This window comes from Haliotis asinina, chromosome 4 (assembly GCF_037392515.1).
Source record: "Haliotis asinina isolate JCU_RB_2024 chromosome 4, JCU_Hal_asi_v2, whole genome shotgun sequence".
Taxonomy (NCBI): domain Eukaryota; kingdom Metazoa; phylum Mollusca; class Gastropoda; order Lepetellida; family Haliotidae; genus Haliotis; species Haliotis asinina.
The window spans coordinates 43,495,310-43,510,589 of NC_090283.1; the positions used below are offsets into that span (position 1 = coordinate 43,495,310).

At 41.9% G+C, this 15,280-nt stretch overlaps 1 protein-coding gene across 1 annotated transcript in view; it reads left to right on the forward strand.

Annotated features, from left to right (window-relative positions):
- The window catches only part of LOC137281589 (DNA polymerase alpha catalytic subunit-like), a 78,431-nt gene that overhangs the window by 25,793 nt on the left and 37,358 nt on the right, over positions 1-15,280 (forward strand). Inside the window, exons 14-17 of the mRNA XM_067812919.1 lie at positions 380-444; positions 4,151-4,188; positions 4,995-5,117; positions 5,583-5,667. Of these exons, the coding sequence (XP_067669020.1) occupies positions 380-444; positions 4,151-4,188; positions 4,995-5,117; positions 5,583-5,667 (311 nt within the window). The remainder of the gene's footprint in view (positions 1-379; positions 445-4,150; positions 4,189-4,994; positions 5,118-5,582; positions 5,668-15,280) is intronic.

The window sequence follows — 15,280 nt, forward strand, 5'->3', positions numbered from 1 at the left end:
CACTCACTCACTCATTGCTTAAAATTCATGTTTAGAAAGATCAGTGAATTCCTTTTACAGATTCAACACCAAGAACCATATTATACCAATAGATAAATATGGGAGACTATGTGTTTGCACCTGTTGCATGCCTAGCAGCTTTGTTGATAATCATCCTCCGTTCAATCCCATAGTCCCAGAAAATTGTTGGAAAAGTCAGGAACCAATACTTGTCGAAACAGGTGGTCTGGTTGGCTGACCTAGTTGATGGACGTCATGCAGAGTGATGTGCATGCTTTTCATTGGATCGACTGGTCCCGACACAACTAAGTACAGCCTCCTGATAATATGTATAATATGATTATGTACAAGGTCTTTGATAATATTTCATCTGTTCCAGTTTAGAACTGCTGCTTTTGGACAGAAAAATGAAGGGCCCAACATGGCTTGACTTGAAAACACCACGTGAGTCTTTTTTTTTTGTTAACTTTCATTTCAACCAACTTTTAAATCAGTGTTTAGAATTCAGCCTGATTGTATTGGGAACTTGGCCCCGATTTCTGGAAACAAACTTCAGTCTGAGTTTTGACTTTAGTTTGAGCTTTTACTCAAGAGTGAGAAAACGCATTTCACAGAACAAACTGAAACTGGTATAAGATAGTAGACAATTTGAGGTTGGGGGATAGAGATTGCTTAAATTGTTTGGGCTTTTGTATTTTAAAATACAGTTGAGTTAAAAATTCAGCTGTTTCGAATTGTTAAGCTCAGTTTGTGATTTGAGTAAAATTTTGAGTTTGTTTCGAGAAATGGGGGCCTGGTCATGTATAATAAGTGAGGTGAGGTACTCCAACATGGCTTGAAACATCCACAAGTTTAACCTTTGGCATTAAATTCAATCAAGCATTTGTATTAACATGCACTTGGTGCAATGTAATAAAACTTTCATTAATTCTGTCAGTCCACCCTTTGCTTTTCCACAGAACCTCACATTCAAAACATCAAAGGTTTCTTCATGGTACAAGGGGCATTAGGGTAGGTGGTTTTCACTCATTGCACTGAAGAACTGGGTTTGATTCCCCCATGGGTACAATGTGTGAAGACCAAACTTGTAGTGTGAGATATATTTTCCACTGGACATGCAATTGGTGAAGTTTGCATGCATTCTGAATAACCTAACCTGTCTTATTGATACAAACTGCATAAGCTTACTCTTGAAGTGATATTGTAATGGATACATCTTTTGGAGGAAAGGGTGTGTGTACACACTTTTGAGAAAGGTCGGATGCACACTTAATATTCATGAGTGTGTCAGTGGTCATTATAAAGGGGACCTGTGAAGGTCCGGGGCTGGAATAGGCCTTCAGCAACCCCTGCTTACCATGAAAGGCGACTACACTTGTCGTAAGAGGTGACTTATGGGATCAGGTGGTCAGGATCGCTGACTTGGTTGACACATGTCATCGGTTCCCTGTTACACAGATCGATGCTCATGATGTTGATCTGATCCAAACTCGATTATTTACAGACTGGCGCCATATTGCTGTAATATTGCTGAGTGTGGCGTAAAACTAAACTCACTCACTCACTCATTATAGAAGGGTGGGTTGGAATGGGGTGTGTTGCACCACTGTCGAGGTAACGTCCAAGGTTACCTATCTTTGTATTTTATATGCAGGTTGATTCCCACTGTATGCAAAGCAGTGTTATGTTGTCATAAAGGGCACTTTTACCTATGCAGGATTGATTCCCATTGCATGCAAAGTAATATCACGTTGTCTTATAAAGCCATATCATGTTGTCTTATAGGGCACTTTTACCTGTGCAGGATAAGGCTTGTTTGAATTAAGTGAAGTATCTTATTATGTGAAGTATCCATGTGTGACCAAGTGGGGGAGGTTCTATCAACATATCACACAGGAGAGTATCCAGTTCAATTTTGTGTATTCTGTGAGTTTCGGCATTATGAAACACATGAAGCAGCCTCACAGTATAGCTTCCCTCTCTCTCCATGCTCATACCCACACTCTCTCTGTCTTAAACTCTCACACTCGCTCCCCCTCTCTCCATGCTTTTACTTAAACTCTCACGCTTGCGCCCTCTCTCTCCGTGCTCATACCCACACTCTCTCTGTCTTAAACTCTCACACTCGCTCCCCCTCTCTCCATGCTTTTACTTAAACTCTCACGCTTGCGCCCTCTCTCTCCATGCTCATACCCACACTCTCTCTGTCTTAAACTCTCACACTCGCTCCCCCTCTCTCCATGCTTTTACTTAAACTCTCACTCTTGCGCCCTCTCTCTCCGTGCTCATACCCACACTCTCTCTGTCTTAAACTCTCACACTCGCTCCCCCTCTCTCCATGCTTTTACTTAAACTCTCACGCTTGCGCCCTCTCTCTCCGTGCTCATACCCACACTCTCTCTGTCTTAAACTCTCACACTCGCTCCCCTTCTCTCCATGCTTTTACTTAAACTCTCACGCTTGCGCCCTCTCTCTCCATGCTCATACCCACACTCTCTCTGTCTTAAACTCTCACACTCGCTCCCCCTCTCTCCATGCTTTTACTTAAACTCTCACTCTTGCGCCCTCTCTCTCCGTGCTCATACCCACACTCTCTCTGTCTTAAACTCTCACACTCGCTCCCCCTCTCTCCATGCTTTTACTTAAACTCTCACGCTTGCGCCCTCTCTCTCCATGCTCATACCCACACTCTCTCTGTCTTAAACTCTCACACTCGCTCCCCCTCTCTCCATGCTTTTACTTAAACTCTCACGCTTGCGCCCTCTCTCTCCGTGCTCATACCCACACTCTCTCTGTCTTAAACTCTCACACTCGCTCCCCCTCTCTCCATGCTTTTACTTAAACTCTCACGCTTGCGCCCTCTCTCTCCGTGCTCATACCCACACTCTCTCTGTCTTAAACTCTCACACTCGCTCCCCCTCTCTCCATGCTTTTACTTAAACTCTCACGCTTGCGCCCTCTCTCTCCGTGCTCATACCCACACTCTCTCTGTCTTAAACTCTCACACTCGCTCCCCCTCTCTCCATGCTTTTACTTAAACTCTCACGCTTGCGCCCTCTCTCTCCGTGCTCATACCCACACTCTCTCTGTCTTAAACTCTCACACTCGCTCCCCCTCTCTCCATGCTTTTACTTAAACTCTCACGCTTGCGCCCTCTCTCTCCATGCTCATACCCACACTCTCTCTGTCTTAAACTCTCACACTCGCTCCCCCTCTCTCCATGCTTTTACTTAAACTCTCACGCTTGCGCCCTCTCTCTCCATGTTCATACCCACACTCTCTCTGTCTTAAACTCTCACACTCGCTCCCCCTCTCTCCATGCTTTTACTTAAACTCTCACGCTTGCGCCCTCTCTCTCCATGTTCATACCCACACTCTCTCTGTCTTAAACTCTCACACTCGCTCCCCCTCTCTCCATGCTTTTACTTAAACTCTCACGCTTGCGCCCTCTCTCTCCATGTTCATACCCACACTCTGTCTTAAACTCTCACACTCGCTCCCCCTCTCTCCATGCTTTTACTTAAACTCTCACGCTTGCGCCCTCTCTCTCCGTGCTCATACCCACACTCTCTCTGTCTTAAACTCTCACACTCGCTCCCCCTCTCTCCATGCTTTTACTTAAACTCTCACGCTTGCGCCCTCTCTCTCCGTGCTCATACCCACACTCTCTCTGTCTTAAACTCTCACACTCGCTCCCCCTCTCTCCATGCTTTTACTTAAACTCTCACGCTTGCGCCCTCTCTCTCCGTGCTCATACCCACACTCTCTGTCTTAAATTCTCATGCTCTCTCCCTCTCTCTCCGTGCTCATACCCACACTCTCTCTGTCTAAAACTCTCACACTCGCTCCCTCTCTCTTATCAGTTGATCTTTCACTCTGGACCATTGCTGGGGCGACCCTTGTCCTGAGTGCCTTAAACTAACCCCAACCAACAAGTCTTTTTAGCTTTATCCCCAAACACTAACTCATGTGTCTTAAAGGAATCTGCCCATTACCTTAAGTATATAGGGAAAGATCACCATGTCACAAATGTCTGAATGACATTGTCTTAACTGACAGCCATGGCAAGTGATGTTTATGCTTGAGTCATTTTTAGTTGAATGCTACTGTTACTATTTGTTACTGTAGTTGTCCCTTGACTTTTTTTCAGAGCTTCCAAATCCTCCCATCAGTTGGTGTAAAGTTGAGGTGAGTCTGGTGACGCATATTCTAAAGCATCAATATTTGCGTCATGTAGAGTTGCCTCCCTTAGAGTTCCACTCCAGAATCTGATAGTTGTGGCTTTGAATTTCTGAGTGTGCCCAGATTTTGTGAGTTTTATAAAGGTGGTAAACATACATGCAGCGACCCAGCTCATTCCTGTATTCACTGAATTTATTTAATAACTGGAACAATTTCATTAGTTGTTAATCAGTTTAGTTATTTGGTTTTGTGTTGTTGAAAAGTTTAGTGAAAATGTTGTGGTTCTTAACCTTTGTGTATGATATATATACTTTGACAAGAAGCTTTGCTCTGAAAAATGTAGCTACAAATCCACATCTAGAAACATTTTGTAATTAACGCTTCTACTGGGATTTACAGGATGCGAATTACTGCATCTTATGCGCATAATAATTAATAATGGATGCAACAATATTTATAAGCGAGTAGACAAGGACAAAGGAAAAGTCAAAATAATTTTTGTAAAAATTATGACCAAGTAACTGAGTCTGGTACTACCTGGGTTATGGTATAATTTGAAATTTAAATACTGTAACAATTTGATGATCATGATACACAATGCAGTAACAGTAACTGAATTACAACAGTATTACAACAGAGTATTACAATGTAATAATAATACTTAAGTGTCTGGGACCCCAGTTTTGTCCATTACCCCTGAAAGTTGAAGTATGAGTTCCATGGACCCTGAAATAAAGGACGCAAGGTTGATCCCTGCTTCAGCCTACAGTACTACCAAACTGATTGTCTAGCCTTAACTCTGTGTATTTCAGGCGGTGCTGACAAGGCCGGACTATATCACCGTGGTGAAGGACTCCTCTCTGGCTGCCCCTCCTCTAGTGGTGATGTCCCTCAACCTGCTCACCCTCCCCAACCCCAAGACCCACCAAAACGAGGTAGGTAACGCTGCTCACCCTCCCCAACCCCAAGACCCATCAGAACAAGGTAGGTAACGCTACTCACCATCGCCAACCCCAAGACCCACCAGAACGAGGTAGGTAACACTGCTCACCTTCCCCAACCCCAAAACTCACCAGAACCACCAGAACGAGGTAGGTAATGCTGCTCACCCTCCCCGATCTATTACGCACAGAGTACACAAGATGTAACAATAATACACCATTACCTAAATAACATCAAAATATTATTCTTTACTTCCCATGTTTCATAACCAGTGTCATCTATATCATATGCTCAAGCAACACAAAATTTCACACTTGTTTCATATCAGTTGTTGGGAAGTGAATTTCACACTAGTTTCTTGTAAGTCGTACAGTGCACTTGCTCGTGTAATAATCTCTATGTATCATTACATGTGCAAACACGCTGCAGTGGAGTTACCTCCCCTTCCCCACTTTCAGATCATCGGTGCAGCCAGTTTACTTCACAACAACTTCCATATGGACAAACCGGCGCCATCACAGCTGTTCCAGCAACACTTCTGTGGTGAGAACTGACTCTTGTGACTCTGAGAACTGCATCCATCTGACTCTCGTAGAACATGTGTGATGATATTCGCATTATCTCAGGCCATGTCCTTTTGTGTTAATGTTTGTGTACAGATCGTGGTGCTGCCAGTTTATTTAAGGGTTGCAAAGATTCGATTCAGTTTTGGATGTTGAGCCTCATTTTTATCATTTTCGTTTTGATTCTTCATGGAAAAAGGTCAGATTAAATTATCCTCTCAGAGTTTATGAAACAAAGCATACATTGGAAACATTTTTCCGAGATTTGACTAGGGAATCAGAAGTGTAAGTGACTGATCGTCTTTGGTGTATCTAGGTTACGTGTTTTGTGTGAAGTGTACTTACCAGACGGAGAGACTGGAGGCGCATGTACCTTTTTATAGAGAGAATCTCAGTGGCTGTGTTATTTGTGACGTCACAGGAATGTTCTCATGTTGTGATGTCATGGCGGAACAGCTGTCGGTGGGGGATTCCCCGTATGAGCGTTTCGGCATAGATTGGACGTATTATCGGATTGATTGATTAAGGTTTTATTAATCTCCCCTGTTTACGGTGTGATTCTGGTTTGGATTGTTGTGAGAACAGAGTGACTTTAAGACTGTATTGTCAGAAGGATAATCTGACGGACTGATTTTAAATAAAGTATTTGTAATTCACTTCTAATTGAGATTTTTTACAAGTAAATGGGTAGAACAACATGTATGTTTGTTATGTGGAATGGCTGCTCTCTGGGAGTGGGGGTCCTGAGTTATTGGCTTGATAACTGGGGAGAAAAAACAACACTACTAGAGAATGAGTTGCTCTCTATAACATTTAGTGATTGGGTTAATCTAAGTATATAAAAGGCTTTTTTGCACAGGTGAGCCTATTGCACTCGTGTGCAGCGGCAGCTTATTAGTTGCCACACTTTATAATACTAGCTTGGTGAGTGTTAGCAATATTGAACTTCTTGAAATGTCCTCATGGGCAAGTGTGTTGATTAGGGGTCAGTGCAGCTGGGTTCGCCGGGGCGAATCCTGTTGAATACATCGTCCTGATTTTGTTGGCGGTACACTGCCCATGGATCTGTAATTAGCTCACTTTCATCAATGGTGTGAGACCAATTGTAAAACGGCGGGACTCGTGTAAATCCTACGTGTGTGGCTTGCTCCGTGCCTGGGTGCTTCCAGATGTTTTGTATGACTGCTGGTGGTCTCTTGGCTGGGTCCTGGTTTGGAATTGGGGTGGGGCCTATCTTCTGCCAGTAGTTAGCAGTAGAGGACGTAACGTGTACGCGAGACGGTCTCCCGTTACGCGTACAAGTGACTACCTGAGAGGGGGTCACTCATACGCGTGACTCCCTGATCACAGAGAGAGAAATTCTGCATGTCACACAAAAACATGTCTAAAATTGTTATTTGTGAAAATAATTAAACAAAATTTGCTACAGTCATTGACAGATGGTCAAGTTATTGGATGACGTGAATGAAAACATAAAAAGAGGAAATTAAATTGTCAAAAAGTGACAAAAATGTGCAAAATTTGAGAAAAAATTGGCGATATTCAACTGCGAATTTCACCTATGTGCATAATTTTCAGAAACTTACATTTAGTATTTTCTGAAAGCTCATTTATCGTAGATTCATAATATATATGCAGCTTTCGATGCACACCAACGCACACCTGTTTGTTATTGTGTTGAAACATGTTTACTTTCTTCGAAACCGCGCGAATCGTCTCGCGTAGAACTGACCGGGTTAGCGTGTCATTAATGGGAGGTAACTGATGCCTGACTAAATTGCCCAGTCAAAACATCCGTCGTGAGTCTGAGACTGTGTGAAGCGTGCGTAATGTACATGGCGATATTTCTTGCGATATTTTCTGAAAGCTTATTCAACGCAGATTTACCTCGTACATGTACTTGTTCATGTACATTAACGCACATAGGTGTACAATCGTGTTGAAACAAACCTACCTTCCTCCCACCGCTCGTCACAGACACACACAGCGTCCTCACAATTTCGTTACGCGTACCAGAGACGCTTCCCAGAAGCACCAACAAAAGTAGTCAGTTTTTGACGGCAATTTTCACCTATGTGCACATTTCACACAAACATGATCTTTATATTTTCTGAAAGCTTATTCCATGCAGATTTACCTCGTATAAGTACTTGTTCGTGTACACGAATGCACATAGGTGTACAATCGCGATGAAACACATCTACTTTCCACCCACCGCTCGTCACAGACACACACAGCGGCCTCACAATTTCGTTACGCGTACGAGAGACGCTACCCAGAAGCACCAACAAAAGTAGTCAGCCTTTGACGACAATTTTCACCTATGTGCACATTTCACACAAACATGATCTTTATATTTTCTGAAAGCTTGTTCCATGCAGATTTACCTCGTATAAGTACTTGTTCGTGTACACGAATGCACATAGGTGTACAATCGCGATGAAACACATCTACTTTCCACCCACCGCTCGTCACAGACACACAAACGGCCTCACAATTTCGTTACGCGTACGAGAGACGCTACCCAGAAGCACCAACAAAAGTAGTCAGTTTCTGACGGCAATTTTCACCTATGTGCACATTTCACACAAACATGATCTTTATATTTTCTGAAAGCTTGTTCCATGCAGATTTACCTCGTATAAGTACTTGTTCGTGTACACGAATGCATATAGGTGTACAATCGCGATGAAACACATCTACTTTCCACCCACCGCTCGTCACAGACACACAAACGGCCTCACAATTTCGTTACGCGTACCAGAGACGCTACCCAGAAGCACGAACAAAAGTAGTCAGTTTTTGACGGCAATTTTCACCTATGTGCACATTTCACACAAACATGATCTTTATATTTTCTGAAAGCTTATTCCATGCAGATTTACCTCGTATAAGTACTTGTTCGTGTACACGAATGCACATAGGTGTACAATCGCGATGAAACACATCTACTTTCCACCCACCGCTCGTCACAGACACACAAACGGCCTCACAATTTCGTTACGCGTACGAGAGAAGCTACCCAGAAGCACGAACAAAAGTAGTCAGTTTTTGACGGCAATTTTCACCTATGTGCACATTTCACACAAACATGATCTTTATATTTTCTGAAAGCTTGTTCCATGCAGATTTACCTCGTATAAGTACTTGTTCGTGTACACGAATGCACATAGGTGTACAATCGCGATGAAACATCAACTTTCCACCCACCGCTCGTCACAGACACACAAACGGCCTCACAATTTCGTTACGCGAACGAGAGACGCTACCCAGAAGCACCAACAAAAGTAGTCAGTTTTTGACGGCAATTTTCACCTATGTGCACATTTCACACAAACATGATCTTTATATTTTCTGAAAGCTTATTCCATGCAGATTTACCACGTATAAGTACCTGTTCGTGTACACGAATGCACATAGGTGTACAATCGCGATGAAACACATCTACTTTCCACCTACCGTTCGTCACAGACACACAAACGGCCTCACAATTTCGTTACGCGTACGAGAGACGCTACCCAGAAGCACCAACAAAAGTAGTCAGTTTTTTAAGGCAATTTTCACCTATGTGCACATTTCACACAAACATGATCTTTATATTTTCTGAAAGCTTGTTCCATGCAGATTTACCTCGTATAAGTACTTGTTCGTGTACACGAATGCACATAGGTGTACAATCGCGATGAAACACATCTACTTTCCACCCACCGCTCGTCACAGACACACAAACGGCCTCTCAATTTCGTTACGCATACGAGAGACGCTACCCAGAAGCACGAACAAAAGTAGTCAGTTTTTGACGGCAATTTTCACCTATGTGCACATTTCACACAAACATGATCTTTATATTTTCTGAAAGCTTGTTCCATGCAGATTTACCTCGTATAAGTACTTGTTCGTGTACACGAATGCACATAGGTGTACAATCGCGATGAAACACATCTACTTTCCTGCTACTGGCCACAGACACACACACCGCCCTCACAACATCAACAGACGTTCGAGAGGCAAAAGTAGTCGGTTTTGACGACGATTTTCACATATGTGCCAGTTTCATAGAAACATTAACTTAACATGTTCTGAAAGCTTGTTCCATGCAGATTTACCTCGTATAAGTACTTGTTCGTGTACACGAATGCACATAGGTGTACAATCGCGATGAAACACATCTACTTTCCTGCTACTGGCCACAGACACACACACCGCCCTCACAACATCAACAGACGTTCGAGAGGCAAAAGTAGTCGGTTTTGACGACGATTTTCACATATGTGCCAGTTTCATAGAAACATTAACTTAACATGTTCTGAAAGCTTGTTCCATGCAGATTTACCTCGTATAAGTACTTGTTCGTGTACACGAATGCACATAGGTGTACAATCGCGATGAAACATCAACTTTCCACCCACCGCTCGTCACAGACACACAAACGGCCTCACAATTTCGTTACGCGAACGAGAGACGCTACCCAGAAGCACGAACAAAAGTAGTCAGTTTTTGACGGCAATTTTCACCTATGTGCACATTTCACACAAACATGATCTTTATATTTTCTGAAAGCTTGTTCCATGCAGATTTACCTCGTATAAGTACTTGTTCGTGTACACGAATGCACATAGGTGTACAATCGCGATGAAACACATCTACTTTCCTGCTACTGGCCACAGACACACAAACGGCCTCACAAGATCGTTACGACTACGAGAGACGCCTTTTGCCACGGGAGCAGACCCGGTGCTCAATATTTTCAGTCGCATCAAGTGGTAAGTAACTTCGGAGGACTGCATGATCTTTAATAGTTTAAGCAAAATGTATTCTTGAACACACTGCATGCAGGAATTACCACTCATTTCCTTAAGTTTTATGTCATTGTCATCAACACGTAATGTTATAGAAATGCGATTTCTCCACTTTTAAACAGATGACGTGAATGTGATAAAAAAAAAGAGTTATTTAGACGGAGATTTATGTATTCATATATATTGTTTCCAGTCTAAGTAAACTTAGCCTCAGTACTTTTCCTTACGCTCCATTACTGAGTCTAACAAAACCTTATGGGAGGTCGCGTCAGGTAACCTTTGGAACTGACCAATCAGAACACAGCTTTCCAAATCGCGAAAGTGGACATTCGCACACACCTTTTGAACTTTTTATCTCGAAAAGGTTCGTACCCGAACGATTCCGAATGTTATTTAGCGTATGATCGCTTCTGGGTGATTCACACGGCGCACATTACAACCATGACAACAGAGTTAACTGTCTCCGAAAACAGTGTTTTGGCAATATTCAAGGGATCTCATCTTGCAGAAATATTAGCCAATGGTCACCATGTCAACAGAAACCCCAAAGCGTATATATCGCAGGTCAAATATCTGTATTTTCTGCGGATTGTTGTTTGTGGAGAGATCTGTGCCCCTAAGTAGTAGCCGTTGTCTGATTGGTTAAATCCATATAACCGTCTCGCTATTGATTGGACGGTCATAGGTCGCTCAAAGGTTGCCTGATGCGACCTTCTGCTAGGTTTTGTTAAACTCAGTGGTGGAGTTTAAGGAATAACATTGAGACTGAGTTTACTTAGACTGACATTGTTTCAAAGCTGTATTATTAGTCAACTACAGCAATAAAATCAGTCGAGCCATCCCTGTTACACACGGAAGATGCCACTTCCCTGAGCAGATTTTGCTCACCTACATATCAACTGAATTTTTGTCACAACTGAATAAACACGATTCTGTCTTTTACCAGCTTAACAACACCAAACAAAATAGTTAGCATTTAATTGTGCGTTTTTAAGTTTACCACGGACGATAAAAGCATCGTAAGCAGGAAACTGCACAGTGGCTGGCAGTGTCCACAAGACAGCCGTGTCAACTGTCTGCAAATATGCTGTCTCCAAACCCAATAAATGGGTATCCAGTCTCCTACCTGTATATTCAGGGCTAATCAACTGCAGTCATAAACTATGCCTGACTGCATCCTCTTCATTCCGGCTTAATCATTGCTGGAAAACAGTGTCGTGTGTGATATTGCATAATCTGTGTGAAATTTATTTGTGTTTCATTCTGTCAGGGGACAAATACAATTCGCCGTACTGAAGAATTTTGAACATGCACCTGTGTCCGAGAATATATAACTATTTCCATAGTTATACTAAATACATATAAAACATTCAGTGAAAGGTTACGTAATAATGACAAATAAAACTCCCTGGTACACACATATTTCTTCATTCTGCAGATGATGGCTGAAAAGGCTGTCCAAACCAACATGCTGGACTGTAGCTGGGTCTGGTTGTCTTCTCCTGTCCATGCTGTCGTCCAGGAAGGAAAACCCTTCCTATTTCACGCATATACATAAAATATATATTTCTGTGTTGGCTTTGAATGTATTGTTTTTATCTATGAATACTGTTTAAATCATCTACCAAAGTAAAAGATAGGAAAGCCGATGATAGTGTTGACAACGACGCACAGCACTTTCAAGTACTTTCAAGTACTCTTCGAAGATAATCAGTACAAGAATAACTCCTTCATACCAAAACAGAACACTTTGAAAAACATTATAACATTAAGCAATAAAAATCTGTTTATAAGTCGTCGATCAGTAATGCTATGGACAATATTTTGAGTTTGTAATCATCTGGAACAATTTTATTCCTTTCTTCCTCATAAATAAGTCATCGTGAGAGATCGTTATCACGTGATCAGTTCAATCGGAATGAAGTAAGAAAACGCTATTTTGCCCACCTCCATGCGACTTGAATATTTGTCACCACAAAATAAACATTTCTGTGGCCTTTCACAGATTATCAAACACAAACAGGAAACGGATTACATATAATTAGCATTTAATTATGTGTTTTCAAGCTATCATAAAATATACCTCGAACGACAAAGGCACCGTAAACAGGAAATTACACAATCGCCCCCCCGTGTCCACCAGATAGCCGTGTAAACTGTCTGCAAACTCATTAGATGTACACACCCTGAAGTAACGTGCTGTACTGCATCACACCTGTTGCCTGTCTATACCTGTATATTCAGTGATACCCAACTACAGTCATTAACTATGCCTGGCCGCGTTCGGCCCAGCCTTCACTCCAGTGTCACGTGTGTGATACAATAAATTGCGTAATCCTAATGAAAGTTAATTGTGTTGCATTCGGCCAAAAAGATGAACCAAGACAAGCACAATTCGCCGCACTGATGTATTTGAAATATGTACCTGTGTTTCATAACCATGCTGTACTACATACACAGTGTTCACGAATAGTGTCTGACCCTCTGACAAATCTGGCAGATTTGCCAACGGTCAGACAAAAGTCCCCAACCTGCTGGCCCCAGTGTCTGACTGAATATGTCACAATAACTTTTGTCTGAAGTTGTTATTTGTGGCATGTAATACTTGTTCACTGTTTCTAAATTTATGTTTATAATGTTTGTCATTATATAATGTTAATAATTTCAAAGCCAATAATGAGAAATGTTAAATCTGAAATGTGTGTTTAACTTTTTTCTGTGGGTCCTGTGAATTTTCACTGGGTCAGACAGACATCTGAAACTTACAGGATCCAATGTCCTGTTACTGTGAAACACCATTCGTAAACACTGCATACATCTAAAACATTCAGTGAAAGCTTCATACATTTTCGTTTTTATAACAAATAATGCAATGTTCTCAGGAATGTGCGTGTTCCCTCATTCTGCATTTGGCCGTTCCCAGTCCAACGCAGCATGCAGGATTATACACGGGGCTGGTTGTCTTCCACTGGCCATGCTGTCTTCCAGGAACGAAAACCTATTCTGTTTCAAGCATATACATAGAATATGTGTAAACAAGAAAGTCCCAGTTTTTACCTGAAGTAGATCTGGTAATGTGTGTTGTTAGTTTTGTTGTAGAAAGGGTATGTATGCAAATACGTATGTATTCGATCTAATTGAAGTTGCCTGTATGTGTACAGGGTAAGTGAAACAACACATTCTTACCTGAATATACTGTGCACACTGAAGGGGATGGAGGAATGATGTCATCCAGGATGAGGGATGTTACGCAAATCGCCGACATGATGCACAATTCTTCAGAAAATGATGATTTGTAGACTTAACATGATCTTACCGAATGCGTAATGTATCCGCCAGGTCATATGGAGTTTGATCGAAAGAGGGGGCGAAAGATATTACAACCTGCAGGGGGCGTTATGTTTCCTTATTTAAATTTGTATTTTCGTACTTTTTTCATTTCGAAATTATGTCACAAAGTGTGATTTCTTTTTTTAAATGCCTTTATCAAATCATGTCAATTTCCGAAGGCATAAATTAGGTTCAAGTTACTTATATGCATTTTCATGATCAACAAGTCATCATTCGCAAGCTGGACCGTACAGAGGAACACCATCCTCAACTTGCAATAAGCAAACACGAGAACCTTATAACAGTTACCGTCTAATTAGTTTGTTTTCTTCCCAACTTCTGTCATTTTACACAATGCACATCTATTTACGGTGGTCTTAAAAGAAACATCATTTCTCTTTCAAGAGGTTCAGAAACGTTTGCATTTGGTTCGGTTTGGTAAGACTACAAATCTGTTTGCTGTAATCGTCTTGGCAATGAAGTATTGCAGATTCATACCCGTGCAGATATTCAGAGAGATATGCATCATAGCCTAATTTTCATACATCAATAACATTTTTTCAGATGTGTTTACAAAATAGTGTGTATACCGATGAAACTGCATGCTCACTTCGTTCGGATAACACCTCACATACGAGGGGTTCACGCTTCATTTGATTGGCTGAAACAGTCGCGCACGTTTACAGGGACTGTATGTTCTGTAAAACAGCATGCACGGCTAATGCGGGCATAAACTGATATGTACTCTGGAAGATACGATATCCACATGTCAACACCATGAGCTGTAATGAAATATCGAAGCAGGTATTATAGTATAACACTAATTTTGATCAGTACGAGATGTCAGCTTTGGCTGGCACCGCGAGTCCCTTTTTTCAGTGTGCTGTGTGGAGTTACACAATGGACGTACGTCACTTCCGAAAAATATGCAAATGATTTAATAGTTTTCGCAGGATTACTTTTGACGAAATTGGCAAAGTTTTGATTCATACAAGATGCGGAAGGGGTCGTATTAGTTTCAAAATATTCTGTAACTTTCTGCAAGATGAATACGTTGACATTTCCACCAGTAATACTTTCAAATGAAATAAATCACCTTTTCATGAGCGATGAGTTGATTTTTGTGTAATTGGCATGTGTAAACAGCCGACCTTGGGCGTGGTATTCTGCTTTCCCGATGTTTTCACGTGCCGAAAAAATCGAAAATACAGAGGCCAAGTATGCATCAACCTAGGATGATTGTAAATATTTTGTCGGACAAACAACTTGTATTCTGCAGGTTGTAATCTGTTCAGTGCAAATGACGAAAGCGTGGCATCCGAGATCGAAAAACCTGTTCATTCACGACTGTCAAGTACCCCACCACCCTTGGGGATTTTACGGGGCGCTTTAATTACCCTGCATCGTGTTCGCACCCAATCGAGGTGGTTCCACGGTGATTGAATTAATTAGGGGGAAGCGCTT